General features: G+C 49.6%; 1 protein-coding gene across 1 annotated transcript in view; it reads left to right on the top strand.

Moving 5' to 3' along the window:
* The first annotated feature begins 15,536 nt into the window (after positions 1–15,536).
* Drgx (dorsal root ganglia homeobox) overlaps positions 15,537–19,986 on the top strand; it is a 30,542-nt gene continuing 26,092 nt past the window's right edge. Inside the window, exon 1 of the mRNA XM_090347021.1 lies at positions 15,537–15,570. Within this exon, the coding sequence (XP_090203147.1) occupies positions 15,537–15,570 (34 nt within the window). The remainder of the gene's footprint in view (positions 15,571–19,986) is intronic.

Raw genomic sequence — 19,986 nt, 5'->3', positions numbered from 1 at the left:
GGTGAATCTGATGAAGGCCCTCCCTCCATGGTGGGGTGTGCAGGGAACACAGCTCTGGGAAGGCCTTCGAGAGATGATGCGGGCCAGTTGCCAGGGGCTCACACCAACAGTAGTCCTAGCTACTCAGGAGGGCTGAGAAGCACAGATATCCATGAGAGTCTTAATTCTAGTTGGCCAGCCAGAAGGAGGAGTGGTGGGGAGCGAAGAGGAGGTGGCTAGAAATGGAGATGTAGTTCAAGCGGTACTAGCCTTGAGTGAAAAGCCAAGGAAGACCATGAGATGCAAAGTCCTGAGTTCAAGCTCCAGTACCAGCATGAGAGACAGAGAGACAGAGAGATGAGAGAGAGAGGCAGGGAGGGAGAAGGGGCAGGTCAGACAAGGTGGTAACAGGTAAAGACAACTAGAGTGCTGACTGCATTGCCTCTTATTGTTTGGGCCAGCTTCAGCCCATCCAGAGAGGGTCCTTCAGCCTGGGCGGGGAGCACATTGCTAGGCACAGGCCAAGATGTCGAGCATTTCTTCATGTGTTTATAGTCCATTCTTATTTCTTCTTCAGATAATTCATCTTCATTTTGAAAGAAACTTAAACTTAAGCAAAATTATGAGAATGGCAGAGAGTGCTTCTGGGTCCTGATCAACATAGGGCTAATTAGGCACTCCTCTCCCTCTCTTCTCCCTCTGCTCTCTTCGCTCTTCCCTTCCCCTTCTGAGTAGTTAGGATTACAGGTGTGAGCCACTGGTGCCCGGCTCCTTCTTGTTTATCTTTTACCCCTCCTTCCCTCTTTGCCCTTTTTCTCTCTGTACACACACACACACACACACACACACACACACACACACACACACACACACACACTTTTTTTTCCCTCCTGAATCTTGGAAGATTCAGTTGCAACCCTTCCCTACTTTGCTGCTGAATATTTCCACATGATTTTCTCATACACATGGACAAACTCTTAGCTGTGGTTGTTACCAAGTTCAAACACTTCCCACTGACACAGTTTCCTGGGGACACATTCTGTACCTAATGTCCAGCAGCACTAGCTCTGTCTTCTGCCACCTGTGCAGAGCCACTCACTGTCTGAGCCCTGGGCCAGTAGCCAGTGGTCCACCCTTACCTTTGGTCCTCCAGTCTGCAGTATCCAGAGCACCTCTGTTTGAGGTTGTGTACTATTCCTTGCAGTTAGGGTTAGAGTGTGTTGGCCACTTTCGTTTGGTCCTTCCTCGGAGCCTCAGGGGCTTACCACCCAAAGTGGCCCTACTGAGCCCAGAGTGGCCCCCTGGGTAAAGGGGCCGCTCTGGGCACCATCACCAGCAGCTGGCCTTGACTTACTAAGGGACTTTGGATAAGCCATTTGAGGTGACAGATGTATTACTCTGGCTCTGACTTCTGCTTGCGCTTTTAACCTTCGTTGATAAGTCTTTTTTTTTCTTGCCCAAATCTTTTATGACCACAATGGCTGCCAAAGGGTCTTCTGGCTTCCTCTTTCCTTCTTGGTGTATTATTGGCATTCATGTGAAAAGCAAGAGCCATCGTTATGATGTATTTACTTATAGCACAGTGGGCTTGGAAAAGGCTATTTTATTTGGTGGATAATCATCCTTTATTTGGAGATTCAGATCTCACCCAACTTTGGCTGGGGCTGTGGTGAGCTTGGTCTTGCAGCCTTTGGACCTGTCCCCATGGCTGGAGATGAAGTCCGTACCACCTGGCCCTGGTGCCTGTGTACTTACCCTTCCATGTTGAAGTCAGCCATTTCTCTAGGGATCGCGTCTCTTCCACCCTTGGCCCTTTATTCTAAAGTCATTCCATGTGCATAGAACCTTCACCAAGTTAGCTCCTGTTTCAGTGGGAAATCTTATTCAGAAGTCTAGTTCTGTGTGTGTGTGTGTGTGTGTGCGTGTGTGTGCTGACACTAGTGGCTCTTGCCTCTAATCCTTGCTACTCTGGAAGTAGAGATCTCAGGATTTTGATTTGAAGGCAGCCCCAGCAGATGAATCTAAGAGACTCTTGTCTCTAAATCAACCAGGAGAAAACTAGAAAGTGAAAAAAAAAGAAAAAAGAAAACTAGAGAAAGACACAAGGGGCGACATGGATCAAGATGCATTGTACATCAATCAACTAATTGGATGGTGAGCCCTTTGTATAACTACTTGATGCTACTAAAGACACGATAATAAAAGAAAGCTGGAAGTGGAGATGTGGCTCAAGTGGTAGAGCACATGAGAAAAAAAAAAGCCAAGTGAGAGTGTGAGATCCTTCATTCAAGCCCCAGTACCAGCAAAAACAATTAAAAAAACATACAGAAAGCATCCCTAAGAGCAACCTAAAATAAAGAAGGGGGGAGAGTGAGGGTCACAGAAATCAGGGAGAGGAATGTCTTGAAAGTCCTTGGGTGATCCCACCCTGAAGCTGGCCAGGGCAGGGTAGAGGGCGGCTGAGTGTGGCTGGCAAGATAGGGCTTAGGACTGAATGCAGGAAGGACTTTCTGATGGCTCCCGGGAACACAGATGCAGCATGAAGCTGCCTGGGTGAGCTCTTTGCCCTCCACCCTCCAGCACACAGGAGAGTCCTGGTACCGGCCCTTTCTGCAATAAAGACTTTGAGGCCTGTTCTTGAAGTGTATATTGTTATCCTCCTTTACACCGACCAGAAGAAGGGGTGCCAGGCCATCTTGGGAGAAGAGAGCTATTCATCAATTCACCCACCCATCCCCCTGCACATTCGCCAGCTAGAAGACACCTACATATCTGCTGAGTTCTTGCTCTGTTTAGAGTCTAGAAAGGAGCCAGGAGCATGGCAAGGGTAGCAGGGTAGAGACTAAAGGGAGCATAGCTCAGGCTGGCCTCTCATCATCCATGCACAGTTGAGGAAAAGGAGCCATGTGCTCCCTTAGCAGTTTGGCGCCACCTGGTGGCAATCCTTGGCACTGGCTGATGTGGAAGGGGGTGATGGACCCCTGACTTTGGAAGAACAGCTGCTGCCTCTGAAATGGCCCAGTACTTTTTTCTCAGCCCTGTCCAAAGGCATTGGGCCTGGGGAAATCCTGGGGATATAGGGGCTCCTCCTCCCCCGACCCTGCCTCCTCCACTTCCCAGAGACAGGATTGCCTGGATTACTGCCTTCTTCTCCTGTCTTCCCTCTGACATGTTAGCTGCTCCTCTGAATTTACATGCTATGGAGTAAACTCCATAGTGATGCAGGAGGATATTACAAAATCTTGCCATAGGCAGTGCCTCATCTGCTGACGATAGCCTCTGCAGGCTGAGGGATGCAATGGGGTACCCGGGGTGCCTCCCTAAGGCTCATCTATGTTAGTGAGCCCTGCCTGACGGGGGAGGGGGAGGAGAGGTGAGTCTGGGGCTTGATTCCTTGACCTTGGACTTTTGACATTGATTCTTGATTCTTTGGACATTGACATCCTCTTCGACCTCAAGCCTGATCTACTCTCTCTCTCTCTCTCTCTCTCTCTCTCTCTCTCTCTCTCTCTCTCTCTCTCTCTCTCTCTCTCTCTCTCTCTCTCTCTCTCTCTCTCCTGCAGGTTAATTGAAAATAAGAGTCTCATGGATTTGGATTTTCCTGCCTGGGCTGGTTTTGAACCATGGTCATCAAATCTCAGCCTTCTGAGTAGCTAGGCTTACAGGCATGTGCCACCAGCACCTGGCTTTCCATACTTTTCTAACCACCAGCCTAGTGTCTATTGGCCTTGACTCCTGTTCCCAGACAGCAAGCACTGGGCTGCCTATTTCTTGGCTACCAGTGCCTGCCATCTGCCTGCCATCCTGGACTCCCTTCCTTGCTCCGGCTCGGAAATCTGAGACTGCAGAATCTGTGTAGAGGTGACCACATGTTGGTGGCTCACAACCTGTAATCCTAGCTAGCCAGGAGTCTGAGATCTGAGGATCAAGGTTCAGACCCAGCCAAGAAAGGAAAGGCTGTGAGATTCTTATCTCCAATTAACCACCAAAAAGCCAGAAATGGAGCTGTGGCTCAAGTAGAAGATCACAGCCTTGAGCAAAAGAAGCTCAGGGACAATGCTAATGCCCTGAGTTCAAGTCCCAGAATTGGCACCAAAAAAATTAAAATAAACATGAGGAGATAAAAGGTACTCAAGGTAGAAGGAAAGCCAAGAGAAAAATATTTACCTTGGTGTGGCTATCAGCTGGTTGTCTTAGGGATGCTGAGAGCAGTGGAAGTAACTGCCTGGGCAATCAGGAAAAAGGCCCCTCCTACAAGAGAATGTGCACCCCTCACCACGGCTTCGAGCAGTCTGTGTACAGACCTCCGGACATCTCATCACCGACCCCCTGAGCAGTCATGGCCTCTGGGTGTCACACCGTGGCCCTGGAAGATGTGTACCAGAGCCTTGGATTTGGAGCCCAGAGGTGGGTGCTACTCTTGGCATCCAGTCAAAGAGATGAAAGGGTGCATGGAGATCTCCTGCAGGCTACATGAAGCCTCTGATTGGGTCTGGAGCTGATACGGCATTCAGGCCATCCAATGATCATTGTCTGTCTACTTCTCCCTCTGTGTAGAGACAAAGGAGCTCATCTAGGTGCTTTCTGGGTTTCAGTGTCGGTGGAAGGGGTGTGAGTCTACGGAATCTCAGATATGCTTACTCTCTGATCACATCTTTTCTCTACTGAAAACTTGTTCCATGAAAGTAATAATGGTTATATCCATGTCCCTTGTAGTTTCCAAAATAAAACACAATTGTGGTAGAGGCAGACAGCTGCCTTCAGTATCTATTCTGTTTCTCTCATAATAGTAGTCCTGTTGTATATAGATATATCCTGCATGGAAATGCCAAGATAAAATTGGTTCCTAAACCTCCCTAATAGTTGGGTGTGGCTGGAATTGTAGGCGGCCACAGAGGCCACAGCGGACAGCTTCCTGTCTTGGAAGGGGTGTGGCTCTTTCAGGGTGCGTCTTGCCTTTCTCTTTCCATTTGGGTAGAGTGGGGCAGTCTGTGGTGCTAATTTAGAGTGGTGACTCTTGGACGGTGTGGGTGGGGGCTGAACCTCAGAGACGGTAGGGAAATCAAGTTCTAGTGTGGCATAGCATCCTCTTGGGGCAGAAATCTGGATACCCATCTTGAAGGAAAATAGCTATGTTGCCTAAACTATTTTTCTATGTCTTTGTAACAGCTACCAGGCATACAGCCTGCCTACTCATAAGAAACATGTTTACTGTGTGTGTGTGTGTGTGTGTGTGTGTGTGTGTGTGTGTGTGTGTGTGTGTGTGTGGTTTGTGGAGCTTGAACTCAGGGCCTAGGCACTGTCCATGAGCTTTTGTGCTCAAGACTAACAATCTGGGTTTTTGGTGGTTGGCTGGGATAAGGATCTCACAGATTTCCCTGCTCAGTGGGGCTTCAAACTAATCCCAATCCTAGATCTCAGCCTCTTGGGTAGCTGGGATTACAGGCGTGAACTGCTGGCGCCCAGAAAGGAAATTTGATAACAGAAAGATATTCGTGATGTACTGCTACATTTGACAAATAAATTTTACAGAAGCAGATCATATTATTATCCCAATTTTTCCTTTAAAAATCATCTGTGGGGGCCGGGAGTTTGGCTTAGTGGTAGAGTGCTTGCCTAGCATGCACAAAGACCGGCGTTCGATTCCTTGGTACCACATACATAGGGGAAAAAAACCAGAAGTGGTGCTGTGGCTCAAGTGGTAGAGCTCTAGCCTTGAGAAAGTCCAAGGACAGTGCTCAAGCCCAGGACTGGGAAAAAAAATCATCTGTGAATCATGAGCCAGTGGCTCCCACTTGTAATCCTTGGAGATCTGAGAATCCTGGTTCAAAGTGCATGAGATTCTTTCCCCTAATTAACTAGCAAAAACCTCAAAATTTAGGTGTGGTTCAAGTGTCAGAATCCAACCTAAAACAAAAATGGAAGGGCTGGGCTGAGGATGTGGTAAGGAGTGGGAGAGAGAGAAGAAGGGAGGGGATGAGAGAAGTGGAAAGAGAAAGAGAAGGAGAGGAGGGGAGGGAGGAGAAAAAAGAGGGGAAGAAGAGGAGGAGAGAAAGGAAGAAGAGGAGAGAAGAGAGGGTGGAACAGAGTGGAGGGGAAGGGAAGAGGAGAAGAAGGGAAGTGAAAGGAAGAAAGACAAAGAGAAGGAGATGAGAGGAGAAGGAAAAAATGGAGAGGGGAGGGAGGGAGAGAGGAGGGAGGGAAGGGAAAAATGGAGAGGGGGGGAGGGATGGGTGTTTCTAGACTATGTACAGGGCAGAAATGTGGAAGTAAAGCACTGTCTGGGCCACTACCTTCATCTTCCTGGCTTTGTGAGTGGGAGGTGACCCTTGTTTATGGCCATGGTGGTCTCAAGTGTTTTCCAGTTTCATAAAGGATGTCTCCTTGTCTGCGAGAGGTTTCTCCTCTTTGCAGATGGAAGAAGGCTGCTCCGTAGGGAGACTGCAGAGAGTCTAGGCAGAGTCTAGGCAGCAGACTCTATTGTGAGTTCTGCCACCTCAGGCCTTAGATGCAGATGGGGAGCCACTGGAATGGTTTGTGGGTATAGTGAGGGTACAGATAAGGGAAGTGCCTTTCTCAGAAGATAGGAAGGACCCAGTGGCCCTGTGTTCTCAAACCCATATCCTTTAGGCCTTCTTTGGAGATGCTCCTTGTGACTTCTGCAAAGTGCTCAGCAGTGCTCAGAGCAGACTCCGGGAAGATGAGGCAATGGCTTGTCCATCCTGAACACACCAGCTGATTTAAGCAGACTGGTTCTTGAGAGAGTGAAGGACACGGGCTGGATGGCAGGCAGATACTTGCTTCATTCAATATCTGAGGTGTTTCTGGCTTCTGTGACTTCTGGACCTTCATTTTATTTTTGGTGCCAATCTTACAGCTTGAACTCAGGGCCTGGGCACTATCCCTGAGCCTTTTTGCCTTATGTCTAACCATCTACCACTTGAGCCACAACTCCACTTCTGGATATTGTTTTGGTGTTTTATTTGAGATCAGAGTCGCATGCACTTTTCTGCCCAGGCTGCCTTTGAACTGTGAAGCCTCAGAACTCAGCCTCCAGTGTCGTTAGGATTATAGGTGCGAGTCACCAGTTTGGCTGACCTTACTAATTTTTGCATCTACACATGTTTACTGCATGCCTACTATGCGCAGGTACCGGGAAGATCTCACCTGACCTCTCATCTTCACAGACTGCAGAACCCAACAGGCACACTATGAGCCATATAGCTGTTCCCAAATCTCACCAGAGTCTTTTCACGTTTTCTCACCATTTTTTCTCTCTCTCCTCAGCCTACAGCAGGACCCATGTGGATTCTTAGCAGAGGCTGAAAGGAGAGGGTGGAGGTGACGGTGGCTCCCATCTTCTCGTGGAGGCAGAGAAGGAATAGGCTGGAGGCACCCTCTGGTGGCAGGTACCACTTGGACACAGACTGCAAGGGGGTGCTGGACAAATGGCTTGACCTAGGGTCTGGCTCAGGTAACTCTATGCAATGGCAGTGGAAATCCTTCTTACACTCCAACTTCTTGTTTTATTTTTATCTGCTTGGTGTGTGTGTGTGTGTGTGTGTGTGTGTGTGTGTGTGTGTGTGTGTGTGTAAAAGAGAGTGTGGGTGGGATAGGGTGGGGATAGAGAAGGGGTTTCTGTGGTTGGGAGATTAACCCATGAGTAACTGTGCTAGATACAGAAATGGAGAAATCTTAAGAAGCTCGAATTGACCCCAAGTCTTCCTGATTGAGAATCTGTGCCTTGTCACTACAGCTGTTTACATAACTCAAGTCTATTAGCAACAGGAAGGCTTTATTGTGTTTACTAATCATTCATGTAGCAAACTTATTTCATTCATTCAATAGTCATTGCAATTAAATCCTGCACATTTATGGAGCACTTAGCGTGGGCAATTGACTGTGATTGTTTCAGGGAAAACATGGCTGGTTACTGAGTGGAGTTAGAAGGAGGAGAGGGGTTTGTGTTGGAAGGCTGGGTGCCATCTCCGCCTTTGTAGCTCATCACATCTGCCACCATTGTCCCTTGCAGTCTACAGCTCCCTTCCCCAAGTGTTGTAGGAAGCGGCTATACACCTAAGAGTTGACCTTGAAGGTTATTGGGTTTTGAGGGGGTGGGTGGGTGGATTATTGGTGTGATCATTCTGATTTAGTGGCTTAAAATCTGTCTTCTAATTTTGGCAGGATTGGGTCTGTCATTTCCTTGGATTGATTTTGTTTTCCTATTAGCAAATCATTATGATGTCTTAATAATAGTGAGATTTAGTGACTCAATGCATAACGTAGGACCAGCTTTGGCTCTAGCAGAGCGATCAGAGCCTCTGTTAGGTGCCATGACAGAGCTGACCCCTGCCTGGGCATGGGTAGGACACAATCAAGACCCCTGTGGTCTGGCTTGGGATGGTCTTGCTAAGGCAGGAGGTGCAGTGTGGGTTGAATCCTGGAAGAACTCTTTTACTCTGCTGCAGACTCTGGGGACCTAGAGATGGTGTGTATGAGCTCTTCTCCATCTAGAGCTATAGGAAGGCCCAGGAAGAAGGGGGCCCTGCAGCTGGGGTGAGCTGTGTCTGAGCACTGCCCTCCAGAAGTTTCCATCCAGAGCTCCTGCCTTCTGGATGCTTTCCCAATGATTCTATCAACCCTTCTCCCTGGTTTCTGTTTTCTTTCCTCACCAGTACCTCTAGGAGCTGGCTTCTTGCCTCACAAGTTCAAATCAATGTCACTCCTCTCCTCAGCTGTAGACTGTACCCCCCACCACGTATTCTCTTCCCATCTCAACACTTGACATGCCTAGAATTATGATGGACTCGCACAGATCGTGTGTCTATATGAGACTGGGTATGCGGTGCCTCATCTCAGCTCAGTGTACCCACAAGGAGCTATGTTGGAGAAAAGCAAAAGGGAATGGTAAGGCCTGGGGCCAGTGGTAGCCGTATGGCCAAGTTACAGGGAATTGATTTAAATTTCTATTGGGCAAATACAATACTTGTAAGCCAAAGGCCTTTGGTTTGGATTTTAAAAAAAAATCAAATAATTGTGCTACGGAAAGCTCAACAAACAAGGCAACTTAAGTATGAGAAATAGAAAAGTAGAAGGAAGGAAACATGGTAAAAGGTAAAAGAGTGATAAGAAGGAAGAGAGAACTCTCCTGTGAGTGTGGCTACTTTGGCAACAACAGAAGACAAAAGGCACCCAACTAGGGTCTCATGGAGAAAGCCCAGAGGAAAGTTCGACACAATGATAGTGTCTAAGTATAATATGGTCTAGCACTATAATAGCAAGACAATAATAATGACAACAATAATGAAATCATATGTTATGGGTGTTTGGTGCTGGACATTTCTTTAGCATCAGTTTTTAGAAATGTTCTTTCTTTGCTTTTTAGTAGCCTTTGGTTTTTAAAGTGCTTTTCTACAAAAATTGAAATCAAGCAAAACTGAAGAATTTCCATTCATCCCCAGCTCCAATGGATCCAGTGTCTTCCACAATGATTATCCATCCCTGCCGGGCCCTCCCACCTACAGGGCAGTGTCAATGCTCAGAGTGCCTAGTGGACACTGAAACTCACACTTGGCACAAATGTCAAGTGATAGGTACCTGGCATTATGGTACCATGAAGAATAGTTTGAATGACTTAAGAATATTGTAGGGTTTTTTTGTGTGTGTTACTACTGGGGCTTGAACTCAGGGTCTGGATAAAGTCTCTTCTCCTTTTTTCCTCCTTCTTCCTTCTTTCTTCCCTCCTTCCTCCCTCCCTTCCACCTCCTTCTCCACTTCCTCTTCTTTCTCTCTCAAGGATGGTTCTCCACTCCTGGCTTTTTGCTGATTAATTGGAGATAAAAGCTTCACATACTTTTCCTGCTCAGGTTGGCTTCAAAATGTGAGCCACAGAACTCAGCTTCCTGAGTAGCTAGGACTCCAGGTGTGAGCTACTGGTACACAGCTAGAATGTTGTAGATCTTTTGATTTTCCCACTACCACTTGATAAAGGAATCAAGTTTTTACCCAATCTCAAGATGACTCTGGAAGCACATGAGACCACGTTCCTGCTTGGGTGGAGCTTGGGGACCCCCCCCCCCCACTCCACTCACCATGCCGCTTGCTTTCCTAGTGATGCTCATGAGCTTGAGCAAGTACAAGTCCAATAGCTGAGCTGCAAGATCCCAGAGAATTGCATGGAATCCATGTTATCCTGAAGCTACCAGACAAGGAAGGACAAAATGAAGTTACTGGAACTTGGCTTGCATGTGAAGTTGGCTTGTTGTTACTTTTACAAAACAGTAAAACTTGGGAATTGTCAACATAATAAAATGCAAACTAGATGCCTGTGGTTCATGCTTGTAACCCTAGCTACTCAGGAAACTGAAATCTCAGGATTTCCATTCAAAGTCAGCCCAAGCGGAAAAGTCTGAGATTCTTATCTCCAACTAACCACTAAAATGACAGAAGTGGAATGGTGGTTCAAGTGGTAGAGCACTAGCCTTGAGCATAAAAGCACAGGGATAGCATCCAGGCCCTGAGTTCAAGTCCCAGGACCAGCAAACAGACACACAGACACAGACACAGACACACAGACTCAGACTGACAGACACACACACACACACACACACACACACACACACACACACACACACTATCACCACCACCACCACCACCAACAACAACCAAATTTGATTTATCCCTTTGTATGTATTTGTTTTCTATTTATCAGTTTCCTGTCCATCTGGGATTTCAGCAAGCTTCACCTTTTCTTTCTTTCTTTCCTTTTTTTTTTTTTGATCTTTTAACATTGTATCTTATTTAGCTAACCCAAACTTTAGGGGCAATTTTCCAACCTAAGAAAACAATGTGAGATTTGCCAATAAGTAGAGAGATGTCATGAGCATTTGCTTTCCCTGCCCCAGGAGAGTTGTACCGTCACAAGAGCCAAAGTTGAGAATGCTGTTCATTTAGAAATGAACATCAAAACAGCAAGCCAAACAGAACAAAAACAAAAAACCATAAAACACTTGCACCCTTCCAAAACACATAATTAAGAATTCAGTGTGGTTTATTTTGCTTCTTCTGTTAATGGAATGGTTTTATATGTTTACCCACACTGTTATAAGTTTGAGCCCTGTTTACTGAAATTGCTTTTGCTAAGAAAAGTTTTGAAGAGAAGTCAGAAAAATCCCCGCTGAACACAAATGCGTTGCTTTGTTGGGGCTCAAGAGTAAGTGTCTCCAACCAGGTAACTTGAGGGGATGGGAAGGGTTGAGAGAAATGGGAGAAAAAAAACAATTGGGGGGTGTCACTGATCAAGATGCATTGTATTTATAAACTGATATGTTGAATTAAAACCCCTTCGTACAATTACAATATCTATCTATCTATCTATCTATCTATCTATCTATCTATCTATCTATCTATCTATTTGGTGTCTCCAAGGAGCAAGTAAATATGGTGTGTGGTTCTTGAACTTTTAGTCCAGAGTCTGTAACCCCTACATTTTCTACAGACTAAGGATTCCTCTTAGGAATCAATTTAAAACGACTCATAATTCAACTGCGAACAATAGAAGGTTTGTGTGAACTCTTTCCATTTCTGGCATGTTATTGCTGTTCTCAGCGTTTATGTGAGGACAGGTTTCCTTTTAGTTTCTCTCTTCATGGAACAGCTTAAAATTAGACAAAAAATATCCAACACGCATGAGAGAAAGTAGATGTACGCTGCTGTTCATTGATGTAAAGAAATAAGACTCTTGCTATCTGGGTGGGAGCCCAGTACTTCCTCTATAAATATTCGCAAGAGGCCAGAGGCTGGGGTATCCCCTTGGCCTAAGCTGGAGTTTTCCCCCTTTAAGAACTGGGGTTTCAGTGTTCAACACTAAAGATGTTTGTTGGAGGGGTGGGGGGAGAAGGAGCTGCCTTTCTGGCACGTTTGGATACAAACCTTGAGTTGTGCAGTCTACTCTATTTATTCAGTTATTATTTATGTATTTAAAAAGCACCAGTAACCTTGGAAGTTGTCTGCACTGGCATCTCTCTGCCCTGCTGGTCAGGAGGTATGGTGGCATGCTCTGTTTAGTAACCAGAAAACACTCACATGGAAAGCCTCTGCTGTGACTGCTGAGCTGTAGGTAACTAGAGGGGAAGCCTGGAGGACCAGCCTCCTTACAGAGGCCAGACCCCCCCCCCCCGTGGGGGCGGGAGGCCCCTCCCCAAATGGAGAGTCTGCTGAAATATGACTCCATGTGTTTTAACTTTAAATAAGCATTTCAGTCTTCACCGAGCCCCCTCTAATGTCTCCTGCAGCTTCGATTTGGGAACACGTCACATTCCTCATTAAAGCAATCACTGTTAAAACATAAAGCAACACAGGATTTATTTCTTCATTAAACTGATGATCCGTGTATGAAGCCAATTAACGTTATGAGTCTGGTGAACACCGAGTGTAAAAAGGTGAGAGAAAATTAAAAGCAGTCACCTTGGTCTTTAGATAAAGAGAGTACACTTTTAGGTTGTAAATTATCAGTGTCCAAGCGGGACAGATCGGCGGATATGGTTAATTGCAAAATATATTTTCACTGCACGAGAATTAAGGGAAAAGAACCGTTTCGTTCCTGCTGTCCGGTGGAGGGGGGATTTAACAACTATCAATTCGTCCCCCTTCTCCACCCCACGCCGGGCACCAGAGCCGCCGGGCCAGGCGGAGCGGGGCTCGCGTCATCCAAGTTTGCTCCGGCCGCGGTTCGCTGGGCTGTCGGTGCGTTTGCCGACAGGAAGGAGTCCGGCCCGGCGGCTGGGCGACGTGGGGAGCGGCGAGGCCGGGGTCCGCGCCGGCCGGGAGCCCCCCGCGAGGTGGGTGTCCCCGGCCGGGGCGGGGGCAGGCTGGCGTCGGGGACGCGGGAGGGCCGGGGCGGGCGGCGCCCAGTCCCGGCGGGGTCCACTGCGGGGCTCCTGCCGCCGCCAGGCCTGAACCCGCGTTCGAAACAACTTTCCGCGACTCGGATCGGGAGAATATTGGGGTCCTCCCACTCCGCTCGGGGTCTGGCCGGGCCGAGACCCTAGGGCGCCCGCGTCGCTCCGGCCGACGTCGGGAGCCGGGGTGGGGCGGGGCGAGCGCCGCTGTCCAGGGTCCTGACCGCGGGCGTGCGCCGAGGCCTGGCGCAGGCCGGGCGGCGAGGGCGGATCCCCGAGGCTGGGACCTCGGCCCGTGCGCCCGGCCGTCAGGGAACTGCAGCCCCAGGCTTGGACCCCATGGGTTTCTGGGGCCAACGCCGCGCCCGGCGCCGCGCCGCTAGCGCCCGGAATTCCCGCACGCGGAGGTGCCGGGTTTGTGCCCAGAGTGTGTGGTGAGAGGCGGCCCGCGCCGGACCCGGCCGCCCCGCGCCGCCCCGCACCAAGCCCGGCCTGGCCGCGCCGCTCCCCGCTCACCTCCTCGCCTCGCTGCCCAGACTCCAGGCTCGGGAGCGCCCGGGCCGGCCGGCGGGGAGCTGCAGCCGGGGGCCGGGCGGAATCCGAGGGACGTGGGGTGGACTCGGGAGCTCTTGGCCCCCGCAGCGTTCCAGCCCCCCGCAAGACACAGGAACGGCGCGCGGGGCCGTCCCGCCGGCGTGGCCGGCCGCCAAACCCGCCTCCCGGGTCTGCGGCGCTTCCTTGCCCGCGCGGGCCTCGCGTCGTCCGTGGCCCCGGCCGATGCCGCGGGGTCTCCGCTCGCTCCCAGCCCCGCGGCGGGCCCCGAGCCCTCGGGCGGCGCAGCGCGGGCAGCGCCTCGGATGGAAGCCGGCCGGGCCTTGCCGGGCCGGAGCGGTGCCTCGTTGCCTTCCGGGAGGGATTTCATTTTCCGGAGTGCCCAGTCGGGGCCCTCCGCCCGCCGCTCGCCGCGGCGTCGTCCACGCGTGGCCCTCCAGGCCTTTTGTTTTCCAATGTGTTGTATCTTTAAGATCGAAGCTGGGTACCCGGCCGGGCAGGGACTCGACCCCACCGCCGCGCCAAGGCTCTGAGCGAACGAACGAACGCCGCCTTAGAATGTTTACGAAATATTCAATTTACCCAGTCTGTCCAAGAAGCCATCGTCCCAAAATAAAATCAGCAGTCTAGACGGAACACAATCAGAACTTATCAACAGTTGTCTGACTTGCATCTTCGGATGCATCTTGAGTGGGCCATAATACCAACTTTATTTTCAGTGGTGCATAAATTAATTACACGCATTTAATAACCAAAATATCATTATATTCCCCCTTTAATATCATAAAGGCTTTCCGCCAGGGAAGCACTTAATAGTGCAGGGGGCCGTAACGGGCTATTATCCTGGTGTAATGCTATTACAGAACCAATTATGCGCCATTAGACTTGCTTTTTTTGCAGTTTATGTGATTTGATCCAATCCCGCGCCCCTGACTTGAAAATTTCAGCCCGGTACTTTAGAGTTTAATTTTCACCCAGGCAGAGAGAAGGGCGGTCTCTCTCCGCTGAGTGTCTGCCTCGGATGCATTTTAAAAGTAATTGCGAAGGGTCCCACCGCATATCATTTGCGTGGAGAAGCGAACATAAATTCAGGGACCCCTTGCTGAGAACAAAATCAAACTTTCCTCTTGTACGATCGCTTGGAAAGGGAAGCCGGGGGCAGAGAGGTTGCTGCCCCCCCCCCAAAAAAAAACCACACACACAACACAAAAAGCCCATCCGGCGACATCAGCAGGCTTTGTCGGTTCGCAGCCCAGCCCGGGAGTGGCCGGGCCGGATTCCGTCTCCCCCCCGGGAAGAAGGTGAGACCACCACCCTCCTTTTTTGGGTGTGTGTGTGTGTGATCTCGGTGGCGACGGTTTCTATTCTCTTTGAAAAGAGGGGAGGAAACCCTATTCCTGATGTTTGCTGAGAAATGACGGTTGTGTGTTTTTTTTTTTGACACCACGTGGGCCATTTGTAAGGCCCAATAGACCTATCCAAGTTACTCGCTGTAGACAGCGCTGGAAATAATCAGATTAAGGCCAATTATGCGTGAGATTATAAAGGCGAGTGCTGAGCGGCGGCGCGCGCTGTAGACAGACAACAAGACAGCTGGCCACTTCCCCAGTCACTTCTCCGGTCCTGCGGGCGCCAGCAGCGCCGAGCCCCGCCCGCCACCTGCGGGGACCCGGCCGCCACGCGCCGGCCTCGCCGCCCGCCGAGGAGGTACGTGGGGGGGGGTGGCCCCGACCCGCTCCCCGGGCCCGGGCTTCCCGGGCCGGAGCTGCGGCGGGCGCAGATGGTGTCGCCCGCTCGCCCGGACCTGGCTCCGTGGCCAGGTGCTGGGCTGGCGGCTGGGGGGGTGGTGGTGGTGGTGGTGGCGGGGGGCGCCCCTGAGAACCGGGGTTTTAGGGCACGGCGGTGGGAGAGACGCGCCGACCCGCGCGGGCTCGGGAGCGGGGCTTTCCCCGCGCACCCCGGGCCGGGCCCGGGGCGCAGGACGCGGACTTGGACCGCCGCTCTGTGTTTGCTTTGCAGCCAGGCCGGACCCGCGCGCGCCCCGGCGGCCGCGGCCACCCGCCCTCCCCAGCCCCGCCGTCCAGCCCCTGCCCACCACCGTCGGCGATGTTTTATTTCCACTGCCCGCCGCAGCTGGAGGGTGAGTAAGCGCCCGGTCCTCGCGGCGGGGCTGGGAGATCGTGGGGTCCCGGCCCCCCCACCCCGGAGGGAACCGCCGCTGGGTCGGGAGCGGGGACGCCCTCCACTCCCTCCACACCCGGGCCCGTCCCTCCCGCCGCCGCCACCTGCCTCCGCCTCCCTCCCCGCCTGGGTCGGGTGGCCCCGGGCGAGGCGCGGGCGAGGCGGCGGCGGGCCGCGGCTCCTCCGGGCGCAGATGCTCGCGTCACGCCTGTAATCGGGGCTCCTCCGCCCAGGGGCCGGCATCAATCTTCCACGGTGCTTTGCAAACACCTCTCGGAAAGCTAAGGCAAGTTGGCCTGCTGTGTCCCGGGCCCCACCACGAGCCAGGAAGGGCCCGTGGCTGAACTGCCCGAGCCGGGGCTCTGGCCAGTGTCCCCCCCCCCACCCATCCGAGGGTCTCGCTGCAAATTCTAGGCCACTCAGGATCCCCGGAGCCCCAGACCCTGCTCACCACCTGTCCCCAAAGCCCTATGTGCTACTCACAGGATTCCCCCCTCCCTCGTTCTCTTTTCCTCCTTCCCTCCCTCCCTCTCTCTCCCACTCCTTCCTTCCTTCCTTCCTTCCTTCCTTCCTTCCTTCCTTCCTTCCTTCCTTTCTTTCTTTCTTTCTTTCTTTCCTTCTTTCCTTCTTTCTTTCCTTCCTTCCTTCCTTTCTTCCTCCTCCTTCCTTTCTTCTTTTTTCTTCCTTCCCTTTTTTTCTCTCTCCTTCCTTCCTTTCTTTCTCTCATCCTTCCTTCCCTTCTTTTTCCTTTCATCCCTTCCCTCCCTCCCTCCTTCCTTCCTTCCTTCCTTCCTTCCTTCCTTCCTTCCTTCCTTCCTTCCTTCCTTCCTTCCTTCCTTCCTTCTTCCCCCTCCCTCCTTTCTGTGCTAGTTCTGGGGCTTCCACTCAAAGCCTGGATGCTGTCCCTGAGTTTTCTTGTTCAAGACTAGTTCCCTATCACAATTCCACTTCTGGCTTTTCGTTTGTTTATTGGAGATAAGGGTCTCAGGGACTCTCCTACAGAGGCTGGCTTTGAACATTGATCCTTAGATCTCAGCCTCCTGAGTAGCTAGGATTCCAGGGGTGAGCCACTTGCCCTGGGTTGACCCATTGGATTTCGGATCACCTCTCAGTCCTTTTCTTCCCCCTCCCACCACCAGGGCCAGAGTCTGGTCTTTGAAGGCCTTGAATACACAAGAAATTTCCCTTCAGGGTTCCTGCTGTGGTCTCTTTTCTTTTGTGAGAAAATTGCTTGTACCTCCAGGAGCTCCCACCCTGGGCCTGGTGTGTCCTAGGGAAGCTGGGCTGGCTATCAGCCACCAGGGGACCAGTTTACCCTCCTAGATAGCCCACTGGGCTTGAGCCAGACTCTCCTAGAACATTAAGGCTGGGATATTAGGGCTTCCATAGCCTTAGGAGAAACCTAGTCCTCTGAACTATTCTTGCTGTAGAATAATGTTGGAGCCATGAAATCTGGGGAACCTGGGGTGGGTCACAAGCTGGTGACACCCCAGAGAGGACTTGTTAACTCAGGTTAACTTGAGTAGCAACCTGGCCTCTGAAATTTCTGCAAGTTTGCTTCTATTTTCCCTCCAAAAAACGTTTAAGAATCCAGGGGGCTACCAGGAACAGTGTGGAAGCTTGCATAGTCCAGGCAGGATAGACATTGTGGAGAAGGCAGAGAGCTGTACCCCCAGATACTGTACCCTAGGAGAAGAGGACATTTTCCAAGTGTGTAAGGGGGTGCTTCTCTGTGCCTCTGGACCCTAGAGGCCAGGATTGACTGCCAGCCACCAGCTCTGCCTTCTAGGCAGCAGCTTGGGCATTTAGTCGGTAATGGACGTTGGATGCCCTGAGTGAGGTGAGCAAAAAGCTCAAGCTGTAGAAATGGACCAGTCCAGCTCTAGTTCTTGCTAAGTGTCACTTGCCGCCTTCTGCTTAGCTCCATGAGGCCGCCTTTTGCTGCTCGCACCCCTCAGAACTCCTTCCTTCTAGGAGTTCCCAGGGATAGAACCACAAAGGAGAGGGAGCTTTAAGAAACTTCCATCTTCTCGTGTTTCTGTGAGAGTTTTTCAAGAGTTTGTTAATTCTAGTTTAGGACTGGAGTGGAGGTGATGTGCTGTCAACAGAGTAGCTGAAAACAGACTACTGGAATCTGACCTCTTATGGCAAACAATTCACTCTTTAATTTTAATTGCTTTTTAATCCAAAGAGGAATGCAGAAGAAAAAACAAAGCAGGGCTCATAATTTCACTTCTCATATATATATACATTTTTTTCCTCTGACAATAAGTGGAACTATGACATGACTTTTCCAGCCTTCAAATAGAATAGAAACTTCTACTTTGACAAATGAAATTTACCTCTCTATCTTTCCAAAGGGCAACTGCTGCTTCAGGTTCCTTATGAATTCTTCAAAAAAATGAATGTCCTCTCTATCTCTATATTTTTCCCTCTAAATGTCATGCCCTATTGGCACCGAGATTGTACCATCACATTATGTTGTACTTTGTTTTTACTTCATACTGTATGTTGGAAAATGTTCCATGTCAATGTACATGGAGCTTCATTTTTCTTTTAGACAGCTGTGTAGTACTCCATTATATCCATTATATATTTTGTAAAAGGGGTATACTGACGAGTACTTTGGATTTTTCATGTTTTATTTTTTAATTATAGTGTTTCCAGTTTTCCAGGCATAGTCTTCTCTCTTTCTCTTCTCTCTCTTTCTTCTTCTTTTCTCTCTCTCTATTTTAGTGCACTTTATAAGGATATTCATAGAGTAAAAATCTGTATGTGCACTTAAATTTTTGATGACTATTTTAAAGTGACGTTCTGATAAGTGTACACCAATGGATGCTCATATAAATGATGAATGGGCATGCACAGTTGATTGCAACCTATTTGCACTGGGTATCTATTTATTTATTTTTAGGTCAAAATGCCAAAGCAGTGTTTTATCATTCTGTCGTGTCTTGTTTAAGTAGCTGTGAGGCTTCACATTTTCATAATTTTATCAATCATTCTCTTTATGTTCACATGAAAAAAAGTCCTTTCTTTTTTCCTGTAGTTGGTCAGTTTATTTCTTATTTTGAGAAAGTTCATCTTTTGCCTTGTTGAGTCTGTGTGGCACAGAGCACGGTATTGAAAGGCATTGTATTAAACAACTCTGGACTGTGCTGTGTGAGCGGACTGGGAAGCCTGTGATGGGAGACTCTCGGAAATGGTGTTCTTTCTCTCCTAGTCAAACTCTTTCTCTTCAAAAGACAATTTTGCCTTTTGCAAAGTTGCTTTGAGAGATTGTCCTTTAAAAATTTTCCACGGGTAGCTCATACCTGTAATCCTAGCTACTCAGGAGGCTGAGATCTGAGGATCACAATTAACTCAAAGCCAGCTAGGGCAGGAAAGTCCATGAGGCTTATCTCCAATTAACCATTAAAAAGCCAGAAGTGGAAGTGTGACTTAAGTGGTGGAATACTAGCTTTAAGCAAAAAAAAAAAAAAAAAAAAAGCTCAGAGACAGCACTCAGGTCTCAAGTTTGAGCCCTAGGACCAACACACACACACACACACACACACACACACACACACACACACACACATTTCCTAGAGATAAATGTTTATGTTTTGGAGATGACTGCAATTTGGACAGGAAAATGGGGGCAGAAATCAAGAAATCAGAGGCAGTGGAGGAAGGTCCTGGAGCAGTTCTCTAGGGAACAGAATTTGAAAAAGCCCAAAGGGTTTGCTTCTCAGGACTGAGGTCTGCCTAGGCCATGTTGTTGGCTTTGTGGCTTAGAGCTGAAAGTGAATGCATAGCAATGCTGAGAACAGAGCTCATGGCAGGTGAAGTGTTCACTGGTTAATGGCAACTTGCTCATTTGTTTTCCTAAGAAGCCATTGTGGACTATCAAGTAAATAGTGCACATTTGGAAAATGATCCGAATGCACGTTTGGGGCCAGAGTCTGTTCTGGCGTTATCGTGAGCTCTGGAGGCTGCTGGGAGAGAACATTCTTTCTTTTCTAGGAAAGTGGGAGCACTGGGTGCTTTCTAAGCCTTGCTCGGGCTTCGGGTGTCCTCTGAGAGTGGCCTTGTCCAAGTCTGCTTGTCATTCAAGACTGTTGCTATTGGGACAGGCCTTTTGTTAACTGACATCTGTGTAATAGATTCACAATGGTGCTCATGAGCTATGATCTATGGTAATTAATATTCATTTATAAATGCGTGTGTGTGTGTGTGTGTGTGTGTGTGTGTGTGTGTGTGTGTGCTGGCTTTGGGGCTTGAACTCAGGATCCTGGTGCTGTCTCTTAACCCTTTCTGCTCTAGCGCTCTACCACTTGAGCCACAGCTGTACTTCTGGCTATTTTTTTCTTTGGGTGGGTAATTGGAGAGAAGA

Source organism: Megascapheus bottae, chromosome 15, assembly GCF_031878675.1.
Source record: "Megascapheus bottae isolate mThoBot1 chromosome 15, mThoBot2.hap1, whole genome shotgun sequence".
NCBI lineage: Eukaryota > Metazoa > Chordata > Mammalia > Rodentia > Geomyidae > Megascapheus > Megascapheus bottae.
The sequence above is the reverse complement of the archived record's forward strand: the minus strand, read 5'-3'. Positions and strand labels throughout refer to the sequence as shown.